This window comes from Alnus glutinosa, chromosome 10, assembly GCF_958979055.1.
Source record: "Alnus glutinosa chromosome 10, dhAlnGlut1.1, whole genome shotgun sequence".
Lineage (NCBI taxonomy): Eukaryota > Viridiplantae > Streptophyta > Magnoliopsida > Fagales > Betulaceae > Alnus > Alnus glutinosa.
Window position 1 is genome coordinate 8,987,776 of NC_084895.1, and position 17,802 is coordinate 9,005,577.

The 17,802-nt window shown below is 36.6% G+C and overlaps 1 protein-coding gene across 1 annotated transcript; it reads right to left on the reverse strand.

Annotated features, from left to right (window-relative positions):
• Nucleotides 1–275: 275 nt before the first annotated feature.
• On the reverse strand, nt 276–7,515 carry LOC133879911 (uncharacterized). Its single transcript, XM_062318726.1, is given in 13 exon segments — nt 276–570; nt 573–672; nt 967–1,200; nt 2,677–2,901; nt 3,037–3,207; nt 3,298–3,434; nt 3,725–3,879; nt 3,967–4,090; nt 5,075–5,175; nt 5,267–5,349; nt 5,459–5,683; nt 5,803–5,904; nt 7,212–7,515. Coding segments are annotated over 13 exon segments (1,878 nt in total). The 5' UTR covers nt 7,398–7,515; the 3' UTR covers nt 276–535.
• Between the last annotated feature and the right edge of the window lie 10,287 nt (nt 7,516–17,802).

Sequence of the window (17,802 nt, forward strand, 5' to 3'; positions counted from 1 at the left end):
TTTCTGCAAAGATTTCTTTGATTAGAACTCAAAGGGCTTCGTCACTAGGCTCACCGTAGCCTTTTTCTACAATCTCCCAAGTATCTTGCAATCCATGCAATGCCTTCATACGAATGTACCAATTATCAAAATTGTCTTTGAAAAGGTGAGGGAATTGAAATGGAAAGATTGAATTGACCATTTCTCTAGGATTAATAAGCTATGCTCTGATACCAATTTGTTAAAAATTGAAAACCAAACTAAGAGAGAGTGTGAAAAGGAAGAGACACAATAAATTGATAGAGGACTTTGTATTATTTTATTCTACTTAATTAAAAATAACTTGCTTACATGGATATTTATAGGATACAAATGACCCTTCTAACTTCACATTAATTTAATTCATTTACATTACATATAACTCCCATGTAACTCCTATGTAAAATAACTCTTGAAAACCCAAAAGACACAACCTTTTCAAGTCACTAAATAACTTACAAGAATAATAAAAGACTCAAACAAATATTATTAAAATTAAGTTTATTATTCAACACCTTCAACAATGCAATAGTCTAGGAGGTAGGTAACTCCATGTGGATTTCAAATCGAGACGTTTGGCCCAAGATCATTAATGGGTGGGCGTTGTTTATGGTGATCAGTAACTGATTGGTAAGCCATTGCTAGCGCTAGAGCCTGCAAGTTGATAGAAAGATGAATCAGTCTAGTTCCAGCTCATTGTCCATAATATTGGAAACCACTACCTAATTGTTGATCAAACATCAGTGCTTCTAAGAGTTACTAGTTGACTTGACATGTAGCCAAGTTAATTCATCTGATATCACAGCCTCAAGATCGTAGCCAGATATCAAACAATTTAACTGTGCAGTCCATTTATTGCAGCCGGGCAAGAATAGTTGCAAATATCTAACGCCATAAGTATAGGAGAGGCTCACTAAAAAGAGAGGAAGAATTACAGATCCTGCTTACAATGTGATCATGATGAGGAGGTGCATATATGCCGGTGGTGATGGTGGTTCTCCGTCGGCTGCCACCGAAAGGTGGATTTTCTATATTCTTAAATCCTGTTGGAACAACAATTACAGGCATACCCACGAGATTTCCCATGCAAACTTTCTCCCAGTCAGTTGCATTGCCAATGATTGCATCAACAGTAAAACTCTCTCTTACTTCCCGGATTAACTTCCCCCGTGCTCTTTGTGCCTGTGGATATATAGCAATAGAAAGCTTCATACTCACAAATCTCCTTAAATAAGAAACTAGACAATTTCAAATACTACATGCTTATATAAAACTAAAAGCTCGACATTTCAATGACCCATGAGCTTCTGGTCAGTCATGATCCCAACTCCCAAGGCCAGGGACGGAGATAGCATTTGGAATTTGGGAAGCAAAACTGCAAAATAAAAAGATTGGGGGGGGGGGCAATCCACCATGTAGCTCGCCCTGGCCAAGACACCATTTTGAAAACCTCAAGAGCTGAAAGTCAGAAGTTCAAGTCAAGTGTGTTCTGAATATGTCTATCATGACCTTGCAAGATGACACTGAAGACCTAGCAATTGCCGCTTACATCTCCTGCAGCAGTTGCTCACATTCATTAAGAGCCTGTTTGAAATTGCGTTAAAGAGCTTAACAAGTGTGTTTAGTACATTAAAAACAATGCCAAACAAAAATGAGTTTGTTTGGTTAAAAACTTGCAAAGCAATTTGTTTACTTTTTTGCTCCAAAAATCTCAAAACTGCGTTTTGGGTAGCTTGAAAATGAGACTTTCTAAAAAGCTTTTTCAAGCTTTTTCTATCGACAAAAGTTATATTTTCAAACTAAATTAACTAGGCTCTAAATAGCTCAAACACAACTACCATCTTCTGCCTTTGATTTTGCATTTTTATAATGTCCCTGTTGCTTACCGGTAGATTAGTTGCCTGGAATCTGACGCCTACTTACAAAGTGTAAAAGTCCATGGGCCTTACTCACTCTAAAAAAACGCTTTAAGAGAGAAGGAGATACTATAGCTTATAAAGTCCCCAGGTCATGTATCTTTTGGCGATGTGGGACGCTTTAACACGCCTCATCGCGTGTGAAAACTTTGGCCAAACACGTGTTCAACATCGGGAGGGAAAGGCACATCATTGTCCAAAGAACCGGCTCTGATACCATGTAAAAGTCCATGAGCCTTACTCACTTTCAAAAGACGCCTTAAGAGAGGAGGAGATACCATAACTTATAAAGTCCACAAGTCATATATCTCTTGGCAATGTGGGACGTTTTAACACAAGGAAGTCTAATATCAACTTTTGATAGGAAATCTTAAACCAACAAGGAAACTATTGAAACATGGAGGGAAACTCAAGAGTCTTAGTCGACAGATGAAGAGTGCAATTTGGTTCAATTTGTTGGAGGCTAACTAAAGCCTACCGGTTCTTTGCAAGATTTAGATGGGCCTCCAAAAAAGCTACTCAACCCAATATGCTAGAGAACTGAAATCTATATATTCTTGACCTATTTAACATAAGAACTTGAGAAAATAGAAGTCATTTGAAGATTATGCCATATGGTTAATGGCATGCTTTTTTTCTATTTCTTTATTATACAACATGGGAAAAAACTTCTGTAAAATAATTAGTAAACCATATCAAAACTAAAAGCTCCTATTATTCTAAATGTTAATCAGATAGAGACCTGAACATAGTCTACTGCTGGAATCATGCGTGCACGGCGTAGCTCAGTAGGCCACTGATCTTGAGCTTCATAATCATTGTCCTCCCCTGCGCGCTGCCACTCATCAAAGTGAGCCAACATATCAACGTCCATTGTAAAATTCAGAATACCTTGAACAGAATCGACTGTATAGTTCAGTTTGAAGGGAACAACATTAACACCCTTTGAAGCAAGAACATGAACAACCTGCAATTGCCATCTCGTGAATCACTTGAAGGGTAAAAAGGAAAAAAAAACTATAATACAATAGTATCCATGAAGTATGGTCAGTGTCATCTGGTGTGAACCCTCAACTACAGTAAAACACTTAGGACAACTGACCTCCATCTCAGCATCATCAAGATATCCAACGGTAAGCTTTGTGAGGTCAACCAAGAATGGGTCATTAAGGGGACTGTCTCTGGACGAGGGATCATCTGGATCCCTACCTCGAATAGCATCCAGAATAATAGTGCAATCTGTGGCGCTTCTACAGAATGGGCCAAGTTTGTCCTGGTAAACAGACGATATGTAACTTCAACTAATAACTGCACCCCTGTTAAGAAAAACAAAAGGCATACAAAAAGAAGAATGAAGTAGTACCAAGCTTTCAGATATGCTCATTACACCAGTTCGGCCTACAGTGCCGAATGTGGGGCGCAATGCTGTCACACCACAACGGGTAGCGGGATAGGTTATAGAGCCAGCTGTTTCTGAACCAATTGCAAATGGAACCATACCTGTGATGAAATGAAAAAAACTTTCAGTTGATGCAATGCAGACTTCTACTTCCCTTTTTTTCCCCATCCTCCAAACAAATATACAACTACAATTTCAACTGATAGTTGCAAGGAAAAAACTTCGATAAAGAAGTGCAAGTCTCCTATGTATATATAAAACAATTTCTAACGATGAAGAGCACCATGGAGAGGTGTTGAGGCTTGAGCCAAGCAATCCCCAACAAAAATAATTGGAGGAAAACAGATGGAAGGAAATGAAAATGTTGAACAGCTCAAAATTTGAACAATACCAGCTGAGGTGCACGCAGCAGGCCCGGCTGATGAACCTGTTGAAAATTCCTCTATGTTCCATGGGTTCCTTGTCCTACCACCATACCATATGTCATCATATGCCAGAGATCCAGAAACAAGCTTTGCAACAAGAACTGCCCCTGCAGCCTTCAACCTATATCCAGCAGAGTCACGAGCTAGCAAAATACAACTTATGGTATACTTCTAGCTGCAAGTTTACACTCCCAAACATGCTTAATACCTCTTGTATACCCCAGCTTCAATGTCAAGAACTTGATCTTTGAAAGTTTTTGAACCCCAAGTTGTTTTAAACTGGGGTACTGAAATTGTATCCTTCAACCCATAAGGAATTCCATGGAGAGGACCTATAGTACAAACTAACATTTAATTTAGGAATGTGTAAACAAAAATAAAAACAAAATCATAAAAATTAGGCTTGTTAAAGTTTTCAATATGAATGTGATATTCCATTAGAGTCCTGCCTTGTTTGAAGTATCAAGCTTTTAGGATAACTGGTGATTTAACATAGTATTAGAGCAAAGGTTTTGAGTTCAAATCTTGTCTCTGTAATTCACCTCTTATTTCAATTAAATATTCCATGTGTTGGGTCTCATGTATGAAGGGAAAGTTTGAACTTCAGCTTTTGAGATAAGTGATAAATTAATATTTTATAGGTTGTTGCTTCTCGGCCACCCTATATAGATACAAGATACTTGATATAAATTACCAAATAGGAAATTGCATACCATTAACTTATATACATATAGGAACATGGGTACACATGATATTAAATTTTATCCAAGCCAAAGCACAAAGCTCGCTTGATCCAGAGATACTTTGGCTAAAATAATGAAGGAACCAGCATCCACAGTTTGACACAACAGCAGTAGAACATCAAATTGATAGGAGGTGACTTTTTACTCTATAGACAAGCAAATTCCAGATCGTATGGTAATTGTACTCTAAGAATATAAGGGAACCTTTACATTCCATTAAAGTAAACGAGCTCATCCATGATCTCTACTTACCAACAAAAAAAGCCCTAAGAAAATGTAATATCATATTATCATCCTATTAAAGTAATACATGATGAATATCTTGGTAAAAGTTGCACTTGAAAGAGCTGAAATGAACAGTCTCTATTCAAGCATTTGGGATATTAGAAAAGATTTATCTAGCGTGATGATATCTGCTAGGTTATGGTTCAAAAATTAGTAGTAAAGAGGCATTTTATGTTGTCTTCATGTAGAGAGTTAAACCATGCTATGCAATTACTTTAAAATTTTAAATGCTGGAAAATGTGACTGCTACTCTGAGAGTTTCATCACAATACTTGAAAAGAGACGTACCCAAATACAGCCCTCGAGCAAGCAACTTATCAGCCTCCTTGGCTTGCTTGTATGCAAGTTCTTCAGTATACGAGACCACAGCTTCAAGAACACGATTGTACCTAGTGTTATTTTCAAAATGCATCATTAGACAGAGATTTCAAATATGACACAAAACATAGGTAACTGGGGTGTTTTTCTGCTCACTACTACCTTTTCAACCTCTGCAAAAAAATATGAGTAAGCTCCTCTGAAGTAATTTGTTTTGTCTTAATCAGTTCCCCTAATTCAAGAACCTGATGAACAAGCAATAAAAAATTATAAATTAGACAAGATGAATGAAAATGATGAGGCAGATCGCGGGGGTGGGGACTAGAGAGATGAGCACCACAACAACAAACTTACACTCATGAAGGCAATATCTTCTTCACTTTCTGGTCTCTTAGTGCCAGAGATAGAAGGATAATTAAATCTTTTGCTTATTCGTTGTGGTTGCTCATTGTCCCACTCAGGATTGAACACCAAAGAAGATGGATTATGCAGTCCTCCATTAACAGAAGCAACTAATTTCCGATTGGCTCTAATTAGAGGGATATTAAACTCTTTCGCACCCTTGACAATCGCCAGAATCTAAACTAGATAGAGACATTACATACTTTTGGGTTAAAACTTTCCATTACAACATGGAAGACTTCAAATATATAAAGTGACAGAGAAAAACACCTGAGTTGCAAGTTAGACAAAGTCACCTTTTTATTGCTGAAGAAGTTGGCATCAAATAACTCAAATGCACATCTAAGGGATGCAATTTCACTAATCTTTTCCAAATATTCACTGTTGTTCTTACTGCCCTGATCAAAGAACACAAGATAAATGTCTGTATGAAAATGTGATATATTGAGATAGAGCAGCCGTACTTTGTCATAGCATTGAATAGGTGTTGCCGGATTGTAAAGATATCTGAATAAACCTGAACTTTCTGACAGAACATTTTCCAGATTTTTTTATAGGTTCTCACCTGCTTTACGTATGTTAGGGTGCAAGAATATATATCCTTTTTTTTTATATAAAATATGCAAGGATCAGGGATTACATAGATCTTATCGTGGATTCTCACCACAGTGAGTACTAAAATCATTAGCGATTTCCAAGTTATCAGAGAGCAATCCATCTTGAAACCTTGATGTGGTGAAAATTCAAATAAACTCAACTCAACAAGTCTTAGTAGAGCTTTCACTACTTTAAGTCTAAAGGATATGTCACTATATGATACCATAAACACACGTTCATGAAATATTCATGAACACACAACTTAAGTCATTTCCAGGACATTATTTATGAAAATATGGTGGCAAACAACTGGATGCCATGTAAATATTAGATTTTAAGAAACATGTAATCGTTCTAATTCTAAATACTAAACTCGATAAATCCATCAACAAATCTCAAATTTCAGGTGGTAATATGTGTAAGACTAGAAGTCTAGAACCAGTTTGTCTGTTGATGAAATACAGATGTGGCATAAAAAGGGTTGACTTTTGGCGTGATGATAGGTTTCTTATATATACGGGGTGATAATTCGTTTTCGTGTGTCGGGTTCGGATTATGTTGAAACATGGGCATAAGACTATATAGACTAACTCTAACCCGACCAATTTAATTAAATGGGTAAGACTCATTAACCTTAACCCTCTAATTTCGTGTTGAGTTTGTGTTGAATTAGTGATTCGTGTCAAAAATTGCTAAACTTAAATGTAGCGTATCGGGTTCGAGTCGTGTTGAGGTATAAGTATAAGACTCTATAGGCTAATTCTATCATGACTCATTTAAATAGACATATCTTGATCTTAACCATCTAATTTCGTAGTTTCGTGTAAGATTTGTATTAAGTTCGTGGGTTGTGCACTATTTATATAGTCGAATGAAAATTAAAGTTACAAAAGTAGTCATTGACACTAACACAAATAAGAGCAAGACACAGACCAATTGCGTCGGACTTGGAATCGGATACAGAAAAAAAAAAGAAAAAAAAAAAAAAGAAAAGAAAAAGAGATGCAAACAGCATGTCACCTAAGGATGTCCTCATGAATACCCAATTAGTAGAAATTAAGGTAAATTAAATTTGTACCTAGAAACAGAGAGGGAGAAAGATAGTTACCATATTTGTGGAAGTCGGGGCAAAGTCGGGGCAAGTGGAGTTATGGGGCAGGGACCGAGAATGAGATGCAACAGTTGGAGTAGCAGCATGGCAACAAATCTTAAAGAACAAGAAGAAGAAAAACCAGTTAGTGCCGGAGCTATGTGTCGAGCCAACAGCTCTGGGAGGACACTTGTCCGACGGCATGGCTTCCTCTTTGTGGGACTTTCTGCTACTCCTTCTCTCTTTCTGCCAAGTTTTGCGTCAAAGCCAGCCAAGCGGAGAGTCTGGTCAAAGAGCAAACCTACTTAACCATGATTTAAAAGTACATATAACAAATAATAGAAAAGGAAATCTCGGTAGCCTGCAAGCCATCCAGAGGTAACCTACTTAACCATTAATTTTTTTATTTTAATTTTTAAAAGAATAAGAATATTATAAGAATATTTCGATAAAAGTGGCCTTTTTAGCACAATTTGATTAGTCACATTAGTGTACTTAAAAATTTAAGAGCTATTCTAAAATTGACTGTTAGTTCATGTGGCTTTTTCATATTTTTTTTTTTTTTTTTTTTCCACATATATATATATATATAACCGGTAACCACAAAAAAAAAAAAAAAAAAAAAAATGCGGGACATATTAGCATTGTTATGTAATTATTATGTAAAATTGTTATGTAACTAACATATCTCATCATTTAATTGTACTTTCCACATTTCGTTAGATTCTATCGTTAAATTGGATGGAAAGTTGCTTACAAGATGGATACATGCAATTTTTTCCCTTGAAATATCTAAATTACTCTTCTATCACCCTTTAAGTCAAAATAATTAAGGGAGTATTTTGGTTCGATTTTTCTTTTTTGTAATTTTTTATTTAATTGGTATAGGATGATGGAGCTTAGGCAAAATGCTCAATGATCTTTTAGAAAAAAATTAAAGCACTCTATGCCAATTATATATCCCAAACTCACAAGGACAAATTTATTAATTTTTTCTTAAATATATTATATGATAGTTGCTACAATTTCTTAAAGGATCCAATAATTATTGGCCAAGTTTCAAACTATTCCTAAGTTGTTTTTATTTTGGTTAAGTCTTTTTGGGTCAAATCTAATAAGGAAGGAATCTAACTCTTTATATAACACCCTTCGAATGCCCTGCCTTGGTGGAAGCGACACTACCTGCCGCCTACGACAGTTACTAAAACGTTTACTATAGAGAAGACTTTGAGCGGAATTAAGACACATTGTCGCAAATTAGGAGTCTTTTACTATAGAGCCAAGATTCCCGTACTTACTAATGTTGGCTATTTGAAAAAAAAAAATAATAAAAAAAAAATACATATATATTTGACATACCCATTACCGAGACTCCTTATAGGCAACTACACTCTGATTATTAAAAGCAACTTGTTTATTAGTTTTGGGATTTGATTCTTGTACAACACCAATACAACAACTGCACAACAATCCCTCACATGAGGGTGGGCTCCACTATGTGGGACCCACCCTCTTGTGAGGGATTGTTGTACAGTTGTTGTATTTGTGTTGTAAATCTAACATTTTTCATTAGTTTTCAGTAGATTAGGAGCAACTCGCGCATTAAAAAATGTAACATTTGGCGAGGAAGAAGACATCCAATAAAGTGATGTCTTCATTTCCCTACCGACCCGTGTGCTACATTCAATGCATTGTTCAAGGTGATCTTGAAAAATAAAAACTCCTAACTAACGTGTGCGTGGTTAATTGTGCAACAAAATATTAAATACGAAATTTAAAAGAGAAAAATATTTTGTTAACGAAGTGGAAACTCTTATCAAGAGAAAAATCACTCCGGGACAGTCAAACCCTGGAATCTACTATTTGGAAGACAAAGCTAGTTACAAGGCAGTAAAACTCGCATAACCCGATGTAGTAGTCGTACTCCTAACTCTGACATGTACCTATACGTGAACGCTTCTCAACCAGACCTCCTATATGAAGGGGTTTTCAACGGACTCCTTTAGCTTAGCACTCCTCTCTAAGCTAGACTTCAATTGATTAAATAACGCACACAAAAACACTCTAAGAGAGCTAGGAAATCTAACAAACTCTGCCTAAACACCCTCTTTTAGCACAATGGAGTTTATATGATACTCCTTACAAATAAGACAACCTAGAAGCCCCTTTAAATAGGCTTCAGAAAACCTAGTTCTACTCAAACTAGAATTCCATAGGCTGCATCTGGACCTGGTCTCTGGCGTCCAGACATGCAACTAAAACTTCGAGTAACCACCGAAGCGCGTCCGGACTTGCAACCCTAGCGTTTGGGCAGTTGCATAAAGTACTTCCAACATCCGTAGTCAACACATTTGCATCCGGACCTTTATGCAAACTTTTTCTCTCTGTGGCGTGCGTCTGCTGGGCCGTCCAGACTCCTTCCGGACTATTGCTCTCGGACTTCAGCGTTTGCTGGATCGTTTGGACCTTAATAGGACTTTTGTTCTTGGTGTTGAGCATCCGGACTCTGGCATCTGGGGGTCCGGACGGGCTGTAGGGAAAATCGACTTTCTGAGCTGTAAAGTCTTTAGAATATTTCCTCGTTAGTGTTGGGATACACGTTAGAGAGCAAGGTACGACCACTGCATCGGGTATATGTGAGTGTTACTATCTTGTATCTAGCTTTGTCTTATAAATAGTGGATATCCTGGGTTTGGCTGCCTCGGAGTGGTTTTTCTCTTAATTGAGTTTCCACTTCGTCAACAAAAATCTCTGTGTCATTTAATTTCCACATTATTATTTTTGTTGACACTTTGTGCACACACTTGTTGTTTATTTTAGAAGTCAATTTCAATTTTTAGTTTTGTTTATGGCTTGTAACGCCTGTGTCACTTGTTATTGTATAAAGTCATTTATGTTATATATTTAATTTGATGAAAGACTTAAATAGATAGATGTAACATTAGCTCTTAATTATGATTAAATTGTGATAGATGTTTAAGATGTGATTTTCACTATTAGGTTTATGTTTTTCGCTACATAATTAGATAGATGTTATACTCTGATTTACCATGTACATATTATGGAGTATGTACCATATGTTGGCTTTGCAACATATCGTCGTGAGATCCATTGTATTTTAAGAGATTAATGACTAAGCAAATGATTTGTATTAAAAAATAATAATAATAATAGGTCGTCACATTAATCTTTCGAAATTCTTGGCCAGCATTGCCATAGCATCTTCTTCTTTCTCAGAGTCTTCTTTAGATGAGACTTTGGCTTTCTTTTTAGATGCCTTAAGGACATATGTCTTCACCTTCTTGACTGTGGGCAGGGACAGCTCATAGATTTGAAGAGATCCCACCAACTCTTCAATCTTTATCTCTTCTAAGTCTTTATTTTCTTCAATGGTAGTCACCTTGATTCTGAAACGCTCAGGCAAGGATCATAGAATTTTACGGATAAGTTTTACATCCAAGACGGTCTTCCCAAGACTCACCATCAAGTTTCTTAGGTCGCTCATCTTGAAGTAAAACTCTCTGAATGTCTCATCATCCAACATCTTAATCTCTTCAAATCTAGAAATCAACATTTGAAGTTTGGCAGATTTAACAAGTTTTGTGCCTTCATATGTTGTTTCTAAGATTTGCCATGCTTCTTGAACAGTTCCACAGTTTGAAATTTTAGTAAATTCAGACGGTGAAAGTGCTTAACATAGAGCATGGAGGGCTTTATCATTGAAAAGTCGTGCATTCCTTTCATTTGCAAGAATGTTCGTATCCACTGGCTCAATCCAACCAGTTTCAATAGTTTTCCAACAATCAATGGATTTTAAAAAGAAACGCATACGAGCTTTCCAATAGCCATAGTTTGTGCCATCAAAGGTTGGAATAGTTGTAAGATTTTGAGACATATTAAAATAAATAGAAGTCAACAAGAAGGATAACACTTAAGAATTAAATCTAAACAGAGTATACCAAGCTCTAATACCAATTAAAAAATAAAGTGACTTCTAATTTAACGTGCGTGTGTGTAACATGTAACAAAATATTGTAAAAGCAGAGTTTAAATGACACAAATATTTTGTTAACGAAGTGAAAACTCAAATAAGAGAAAAATCACTTCAGGGTAGACAAACCCAAGATATCCACTATTCAGAAAACAAAGCTAGTTACAAAGTAGTAGCACTCACATACCCTTATGCATTGGTCGTACCTTGAACTCTGACGTGTAACCCAACACGATCACCTCCCAACCAAGTCACCTACTTGAAGGGGTATTCAATGGAATCCTTTACCTTAGAGCTCCTCCCTAAGATAGACTTCACACGAACACAGCAACAGCATTTTGGCAACGGCTTGAGAGCAAACTGATCAGCACAATAACTCCTAAAATATGCTCTCTAAGCACTATGAAATTCAGTACAGAATTCTTACAAAGTACATGCCTAGAGGCCTCCATTTATAGGCTACAAAAGACCTAAATCGAGTCTGAATCGAGTTTCTCTAGGCGGCGTCCAGACGGTAGCTGAGGGCGTCTGGACGGACAACTATGCAACCGACTTTTCAAATTCTCTGAAATTCTTTCCTTAATAGAGCCGCATCCGGACGATGTTGCCCTAGCGTCCGAACGGTTGTACTTCTGCTGTACGCAATTTTCATAATAAGGATTGAGCGTCCGAACAGTGTAGATTGACGCGGATGGTTGCAACTCTTCTGCACATCTTGCCTTATCAAGGATAGCGTCCGAACGGAATAACTACGTCGTCCGGACGGTTGCAGCTATCTTCCCATATCTGTGTTTGGAAAGAAAATCTTTTTACTTGTCGAACACTGAAAGGTGTCCGGACAGATGCAACCTGGAACAGTTTGAAGCTTCTGGATACAGATGGGAATCTGGACAGAAAGTTCTTGTCATCCAGACGGATGTTGCTTGACTGACGAGCGTCCGGACGAAATACCACGTCGTCCGGACGGATGCAAGGACTTGAACTTTACTATCTTGAATTCTGCATAGAGTCTTCTTGAAGCACATAACTAAAGTGTAGACTCTAAATATAACAGTATCCTTGATTTAAAAAAAAAAAAAAATACATAGAAGTGATTTTGTCCAACAAAATACAGCCAATCACAAACTAACACGATATTTAACCGAATTAACCGACTTTTAACCGACTTAACTGACCGTCTTTTAATCAATTTTACCAATTTAACCGTTTTAACCAAAAACATCAAAATTAAAGGTTGTCGAAATAAAGTTGGTTAACCGAAATGAAAATGACATTAACCCAACCGACCGATACCCAACCCTAGGATTTTGCTTAGGTACTGTAAAAAATAAAAATAAATAAAACTACAACATTATCTTGACCATTGAAAAAACTACAGCACCTATTTTATAATATTTGGAGTTTAGATTTTCTTCTAGCTATTTTTTTTAAAAAACTTCTTTTCGTTATAAACTACACCTATGTGAACAAATATTTTAAATTTTTTTTTACTTTTTATCGATTAAAATAAAATTAAGGGTCTTAACCTATAATGTCTTTTTATTGAAAAATGTGTGATAGTTTTTTCTTTACACGTATTTTTTAACTTATAATAAAAAGTACGATAAAGATATGTTTAAATTCTGAAATTAAATTATAATAAAAAATCTCACTATAGTTTCATCTAAACAAAAAAGAAGCAAGCGGTTAAGTTAAATTACAATGTGTGTTGAGAGCATGGGTAAGGCTTTGTTGCGGAGATTTTAGGTTGGGATGCCAAAAATGAAATAATATTTTAGGAGTTGAGTATCAGGGAAATTGCAACTACTGAAGTGGACCAGGAATCTTTGTTCAAGGGTGGATGATGAGACAATATGTGGGGGCAATTGGAACGTTCTTATTGGAATTAGTTTTCCAATTCAGAAATGCGTATGACAATGGTTTCATTTTCATTTGATCTATATGTATATCGGCAATAATACATGCACAACAAGTGCACTACAAGTGCACAACTCCAAGGTATATTTGAAGGGACCCACATGTGTTGGCCCCACCCTAATGTGCCTTAGAGTCATACACTTGTTGTAATTTGAGCATTTCCCTGTATATATATGTTGGCCAAACTATGATATGCACCTTGGAAAGAAAGGACAATAAAGGACAAAATTTAACTTGTTTGTTACTCACCTCATTGCTCTTAGAGAATATATATATTTCCTATCAATATAGAAAATATATTACATTAATATTGTATATTTTTTATTTTTTATTTTATATTATAGTAGTTTCCTTTATAAGATTTGATTGTAATCAGATTTGATAATCACATTTATTTGATTATCATACTTATCTATCCAAGTCCTTTTATAAATAGAGAGTAAGGGTGTGTTTGGGATTGCGATTTCGTAGACAATAAGTGCGATTTTAAACCAAATCGCAGAACATAGATCGTTTGGGAACTGCGTTTTTAAAAATTGCGATTTGAAAACGCAGAAAATCTACTTTTTCAAATCGCAGATAAGATGGTGCTTTTTTGAAAACGCAGAATTTTAAAGGTAAATTCGCGATTTTAAAGGATAAACTGCGATTTTGCCAAACGTTTAATTGCGTTTTTAAAAATCACTTTTTTCAAATCGCATATTATAAAATCATTATTTTAAATCGCACTTTTTGAAATCGCAAACCCAAACGGACCCTAATGCTACATTTTACCTTTGTGTCCCCCTTTTGTCTCTCCAAAATTGTTGTGGCACTTAAAATCACAATTAAATCAAAATCTAATTGTGATCTATCCAATAGAAGTCTCATGTACTGTAGAAAAACTCAAGCAATGAAAGCATAATATAACCCTTTGGGCTTTACTCTGTAAATGTAGATCATAGACCAAACTAGTTCTTATTTTCTTTATTCTGCATTTTATTTGACATTTTTGTAGCATTACCTTTTCTTTTTCGTTATCTTGTATTTTATTTGTCCTGATAGTCGACGTTTTGCGATCTCCTTACCATCGATCTTGCATGGTATCTGGAAAGAGTAATGCTACAAAGAAGCAAACCATCCGCAAACCATCCGCTTTTTGGCTGGTTAACCCAACCTTGGTTAACCAACTTTAAAAAATAAAAAAAAAAATAAAAAAAATAAAAATAAAAATAAAAATTAAACCTGCGTGTTTTTGTTTCTCTTCTCTCCCCAAATTTTCATTTTCCCCCCACATTTCTCTCTCCCCCAAATTCTTTCCCTCCCCCCTCTCCCCACCAAGCAGTGTAGCCGCTGCCATCTAGTGCCTCCGCCCACCACCAAGCAATGCCGCCGCCCACCATCCGGCCGATCTCTCTCAACCTCACGCGGTTTGGTTGCCTTCGCCAACTTACCACGACACCACCGATCTGTTTTTCTTTCGATTCTTTTTTTTTTATTTTTTTTTTATTTTTTGGGTTCACTCATATGTGTTTTGCTTGGATTTGTTGGTAGGAGACCCAAAAAGCTAATAAATCAAGGAAGGTTGTGGGTGGTGTTGGGTTTTGGTGCAGAGAGCGTTCTGGAGAGACATGGTGGGACCAGCAAGGCCTCAGTTCGTTCCCTTCTGATCCTCCATAGTCCAACTCAGCTTCGGCCATGGCGGTTGGGTGCCATTCTTGCTGACATCTACGCTCGCAAAGTACACTCTTTTGTTTTGTGTGGGTGCCTGGTTTGATTCCATGCTGGTTTATTAGCCCTGTGCATTGTATATGTTTAATTTTGAATTACGGATAACATGCCCTTAATGTTGTGAACTTGGTTGCTCCATTTTGAAGCTCATCTTTTTCTGTATATTGATAATAAAGAAACCCATATTGGTCGAGGAACGGCTATGAGGACATTGATTTTAGTTTTGTTAAGAATTTGGGTTTGGTGGGTGTTTGGTAATTTTTTTTTTCTGAACTTTTGGCCAAAAGGGGTTTGTGTAATTTGAGTACTTGTGTTTGGATAGGGCTCATTCGAGTAGAATTTGATGCAAGAAGTCATATTTTTGGCTGTTTCTTTCATGCTTTGCACTTCACATATTTTTCTCTTTCACACATAGGCCTGAATTTTTGCAAATTTCAGTTCTCCAATGCCTAATGTCTCTTAGATCTGGAATTGTCGCTTTCCTAATGAGAGATTCTGATACTTACGTAGTTATTGAGGAGATGCAATCGTGATATATGGTGTTGGTGTCTATCTTTGTTGTTTGGATGAGCGAGTTTGTGTTCATCTTGGTTTATTCACTCTGTTTTTGCTCAGTTTTGCTTGTATTTTTATTTTTTTTCATAAAGCAATGTTATACCTTGACAAGCCTTTATTTGATTTTCTATGTTCTTGATGGACTACAAGGCTGCATTTGGGGTTAATGCCTAATTCATTGTTTTCCTTTGGGTTAAGGAATTTAACAATTCATTGCAAGCACTAAGCTCACTACATTTTTCTTAGGATGTAGATGACCACTATCACAGGTAACTTAATTGAAGATCAAAAGAAAGTCTACATTTGCCTCATGATGAAGATGAAACTTCCTCTGAATGAAGATGAACCAAAGCAAAAACTTAATCGAAGATCAGGGCAACATTGCAATGCATTTTGTTTCTACAATAACTAATCTATCTCCAGCATGACTTAGAGAACCCAAAAATTCTTGTGTAGAATCAACCATATTTGTTGCATTCTTTTCCCACCATTTTGGTTTGTCAGTTTCAGCCGCAGCCCGACAGCCGCAGCCGAAACACAACAAAATGCATTGCAATGTTGCCCTGATCTTCGATTAAGTTTTTGCTTTGGTTCATCTTCACTCAGAGGAAGTTTCATCTTCATCATGAGGCAAATGTAGAATTTCTTTTGATCTTCAATTAAGTTACCTGTGATAGTGGTCATCTACATCCCAAGAAAAATGTAGTGAGCTTAGTGCTTGCAATGAATTGTTAAATTCCTTAACCCAAAGGAAAACAATGAATTAGGCATTAACCCCAAATGCAGCCTTATAGTCCATCAAGAACATAGAAAATCAAATAAAGGCTTGTCAAGGTATAACATTGCTTTATGAAAAAAAAATAAAAATGCAAGCAAAACTGAGCAAAAACAAAGTGAATAAACCAAGATGAACACAAACTCGCTCATCCAAACAACAAAGATAGACACCAACACCATATATCACGATTGCATCTCCTCAATAACTACGTAAGTATCAGAATCTCTCATTAGGAAAGCGACAATTCCAGATCTAAGAAACATTAGGCATTGGAGAACTTAAATTTGCAAAAATTCAGGCCTATGTGTGAGAGAGAAAAATATGTGAAGTGCAAAGCATGAAAGAAACAGCCAAAAATATGACTTCTTGCATCAAATTCTACTCGAATGAGCCCTATCCAAACACAAGTACTCAAATTACACAAACCCCTTTTGGCCAAAAGTTCAGAAAAAAAAAAAAAAAAAAAGTACCAAACACCCACCAAACCCAAATTCTTAACAAAACTAAAATCAATGTCCTCATAGCCGTTCCTCGACCAATATGGGTTTCTTTATTATCAATATACAGAAAAAGATGAGCTTCAAAATGGAGCAACAAAGTTCACAACATTAAGGGCATGTTATCCATAATTCAAAATTAAACATATACAATGCACAGGGCTAATAAACCAGCATGGAATCAAACCAGGCACCCACACAAAACAAAAGAGTGTACTTTGCGAGCGTAGATGTCAGCAAGAATGGCACCCAACCGCCATGGCCGAAGCTGAGTTGGACTATGGAGGATCAGAAGGGAACGAACTGAGGCCTTGCTGGTCCCACCATGTCTCTCCAGAACGCTCTCTGCACCAAAACCCAACACCACCCACAACCTTCCTTGATTTATTAGCTTTTTGGGTCTCCTACCAACAAATCCAAGCAAAACACATATGAGTGAACCCAAAAAATAAAAAAATAAAAAATAAAAAGAATCGAAAGAAAAACAGATCGGTGGTGTCGTGGTAGGTTGGCGAAGGCGACCAAACCGCGTGAGGTTGAGAGAGATCGGCCGGATGGTGGGCGGCGGCACTGCTTGGTGGTGGGCGGAGGCACTAGATGGCGGCGGCTACACTGCTTGGTGGGGAGAGGGGGGAGGGAAAGAATTTGGGGGAGAGAGAAATGTGGGGGGAAAATAAAAATTTGGGGAGAGAAGAGAAACAAAAACACGCAGGTTTAATTTTTTTTTATTTTTTATTTTTTTAAGTTGGTTAACCAAGGTTGGGTTAACCAGCCAAAAAGCGGATGGTTTGCGGATGGTTTGCTTCTCCGTAGCATTACTCAAACAAAACAAAACAAAACAAAAGTGAAGAGGAGAGAAAAGAAAAGAAGATAAGTGGACATCGAGAAAAGAAAAGGAAAAATAAAAAAGAAACCCCGTTTATTCAAGAAAAAAAAAATTCAAAAGAAACAAAGTTGCCCATATTATTTTGGTTCTTTGTCGGCTCACTATTTTGGTTATTGTTGGTCAAATTGTTGACACAAACCCATATTTTAACCTTTGTGATATTGTTTAAAAACTCAGGCGCATTTCAGCCAATAGTTGGCTTTCATTTTAGCCCATAGTTAGGCTGAAATGAATTCGCATTCATTCAAGAAAAAAAAAAAATTTCAAAAGAGACA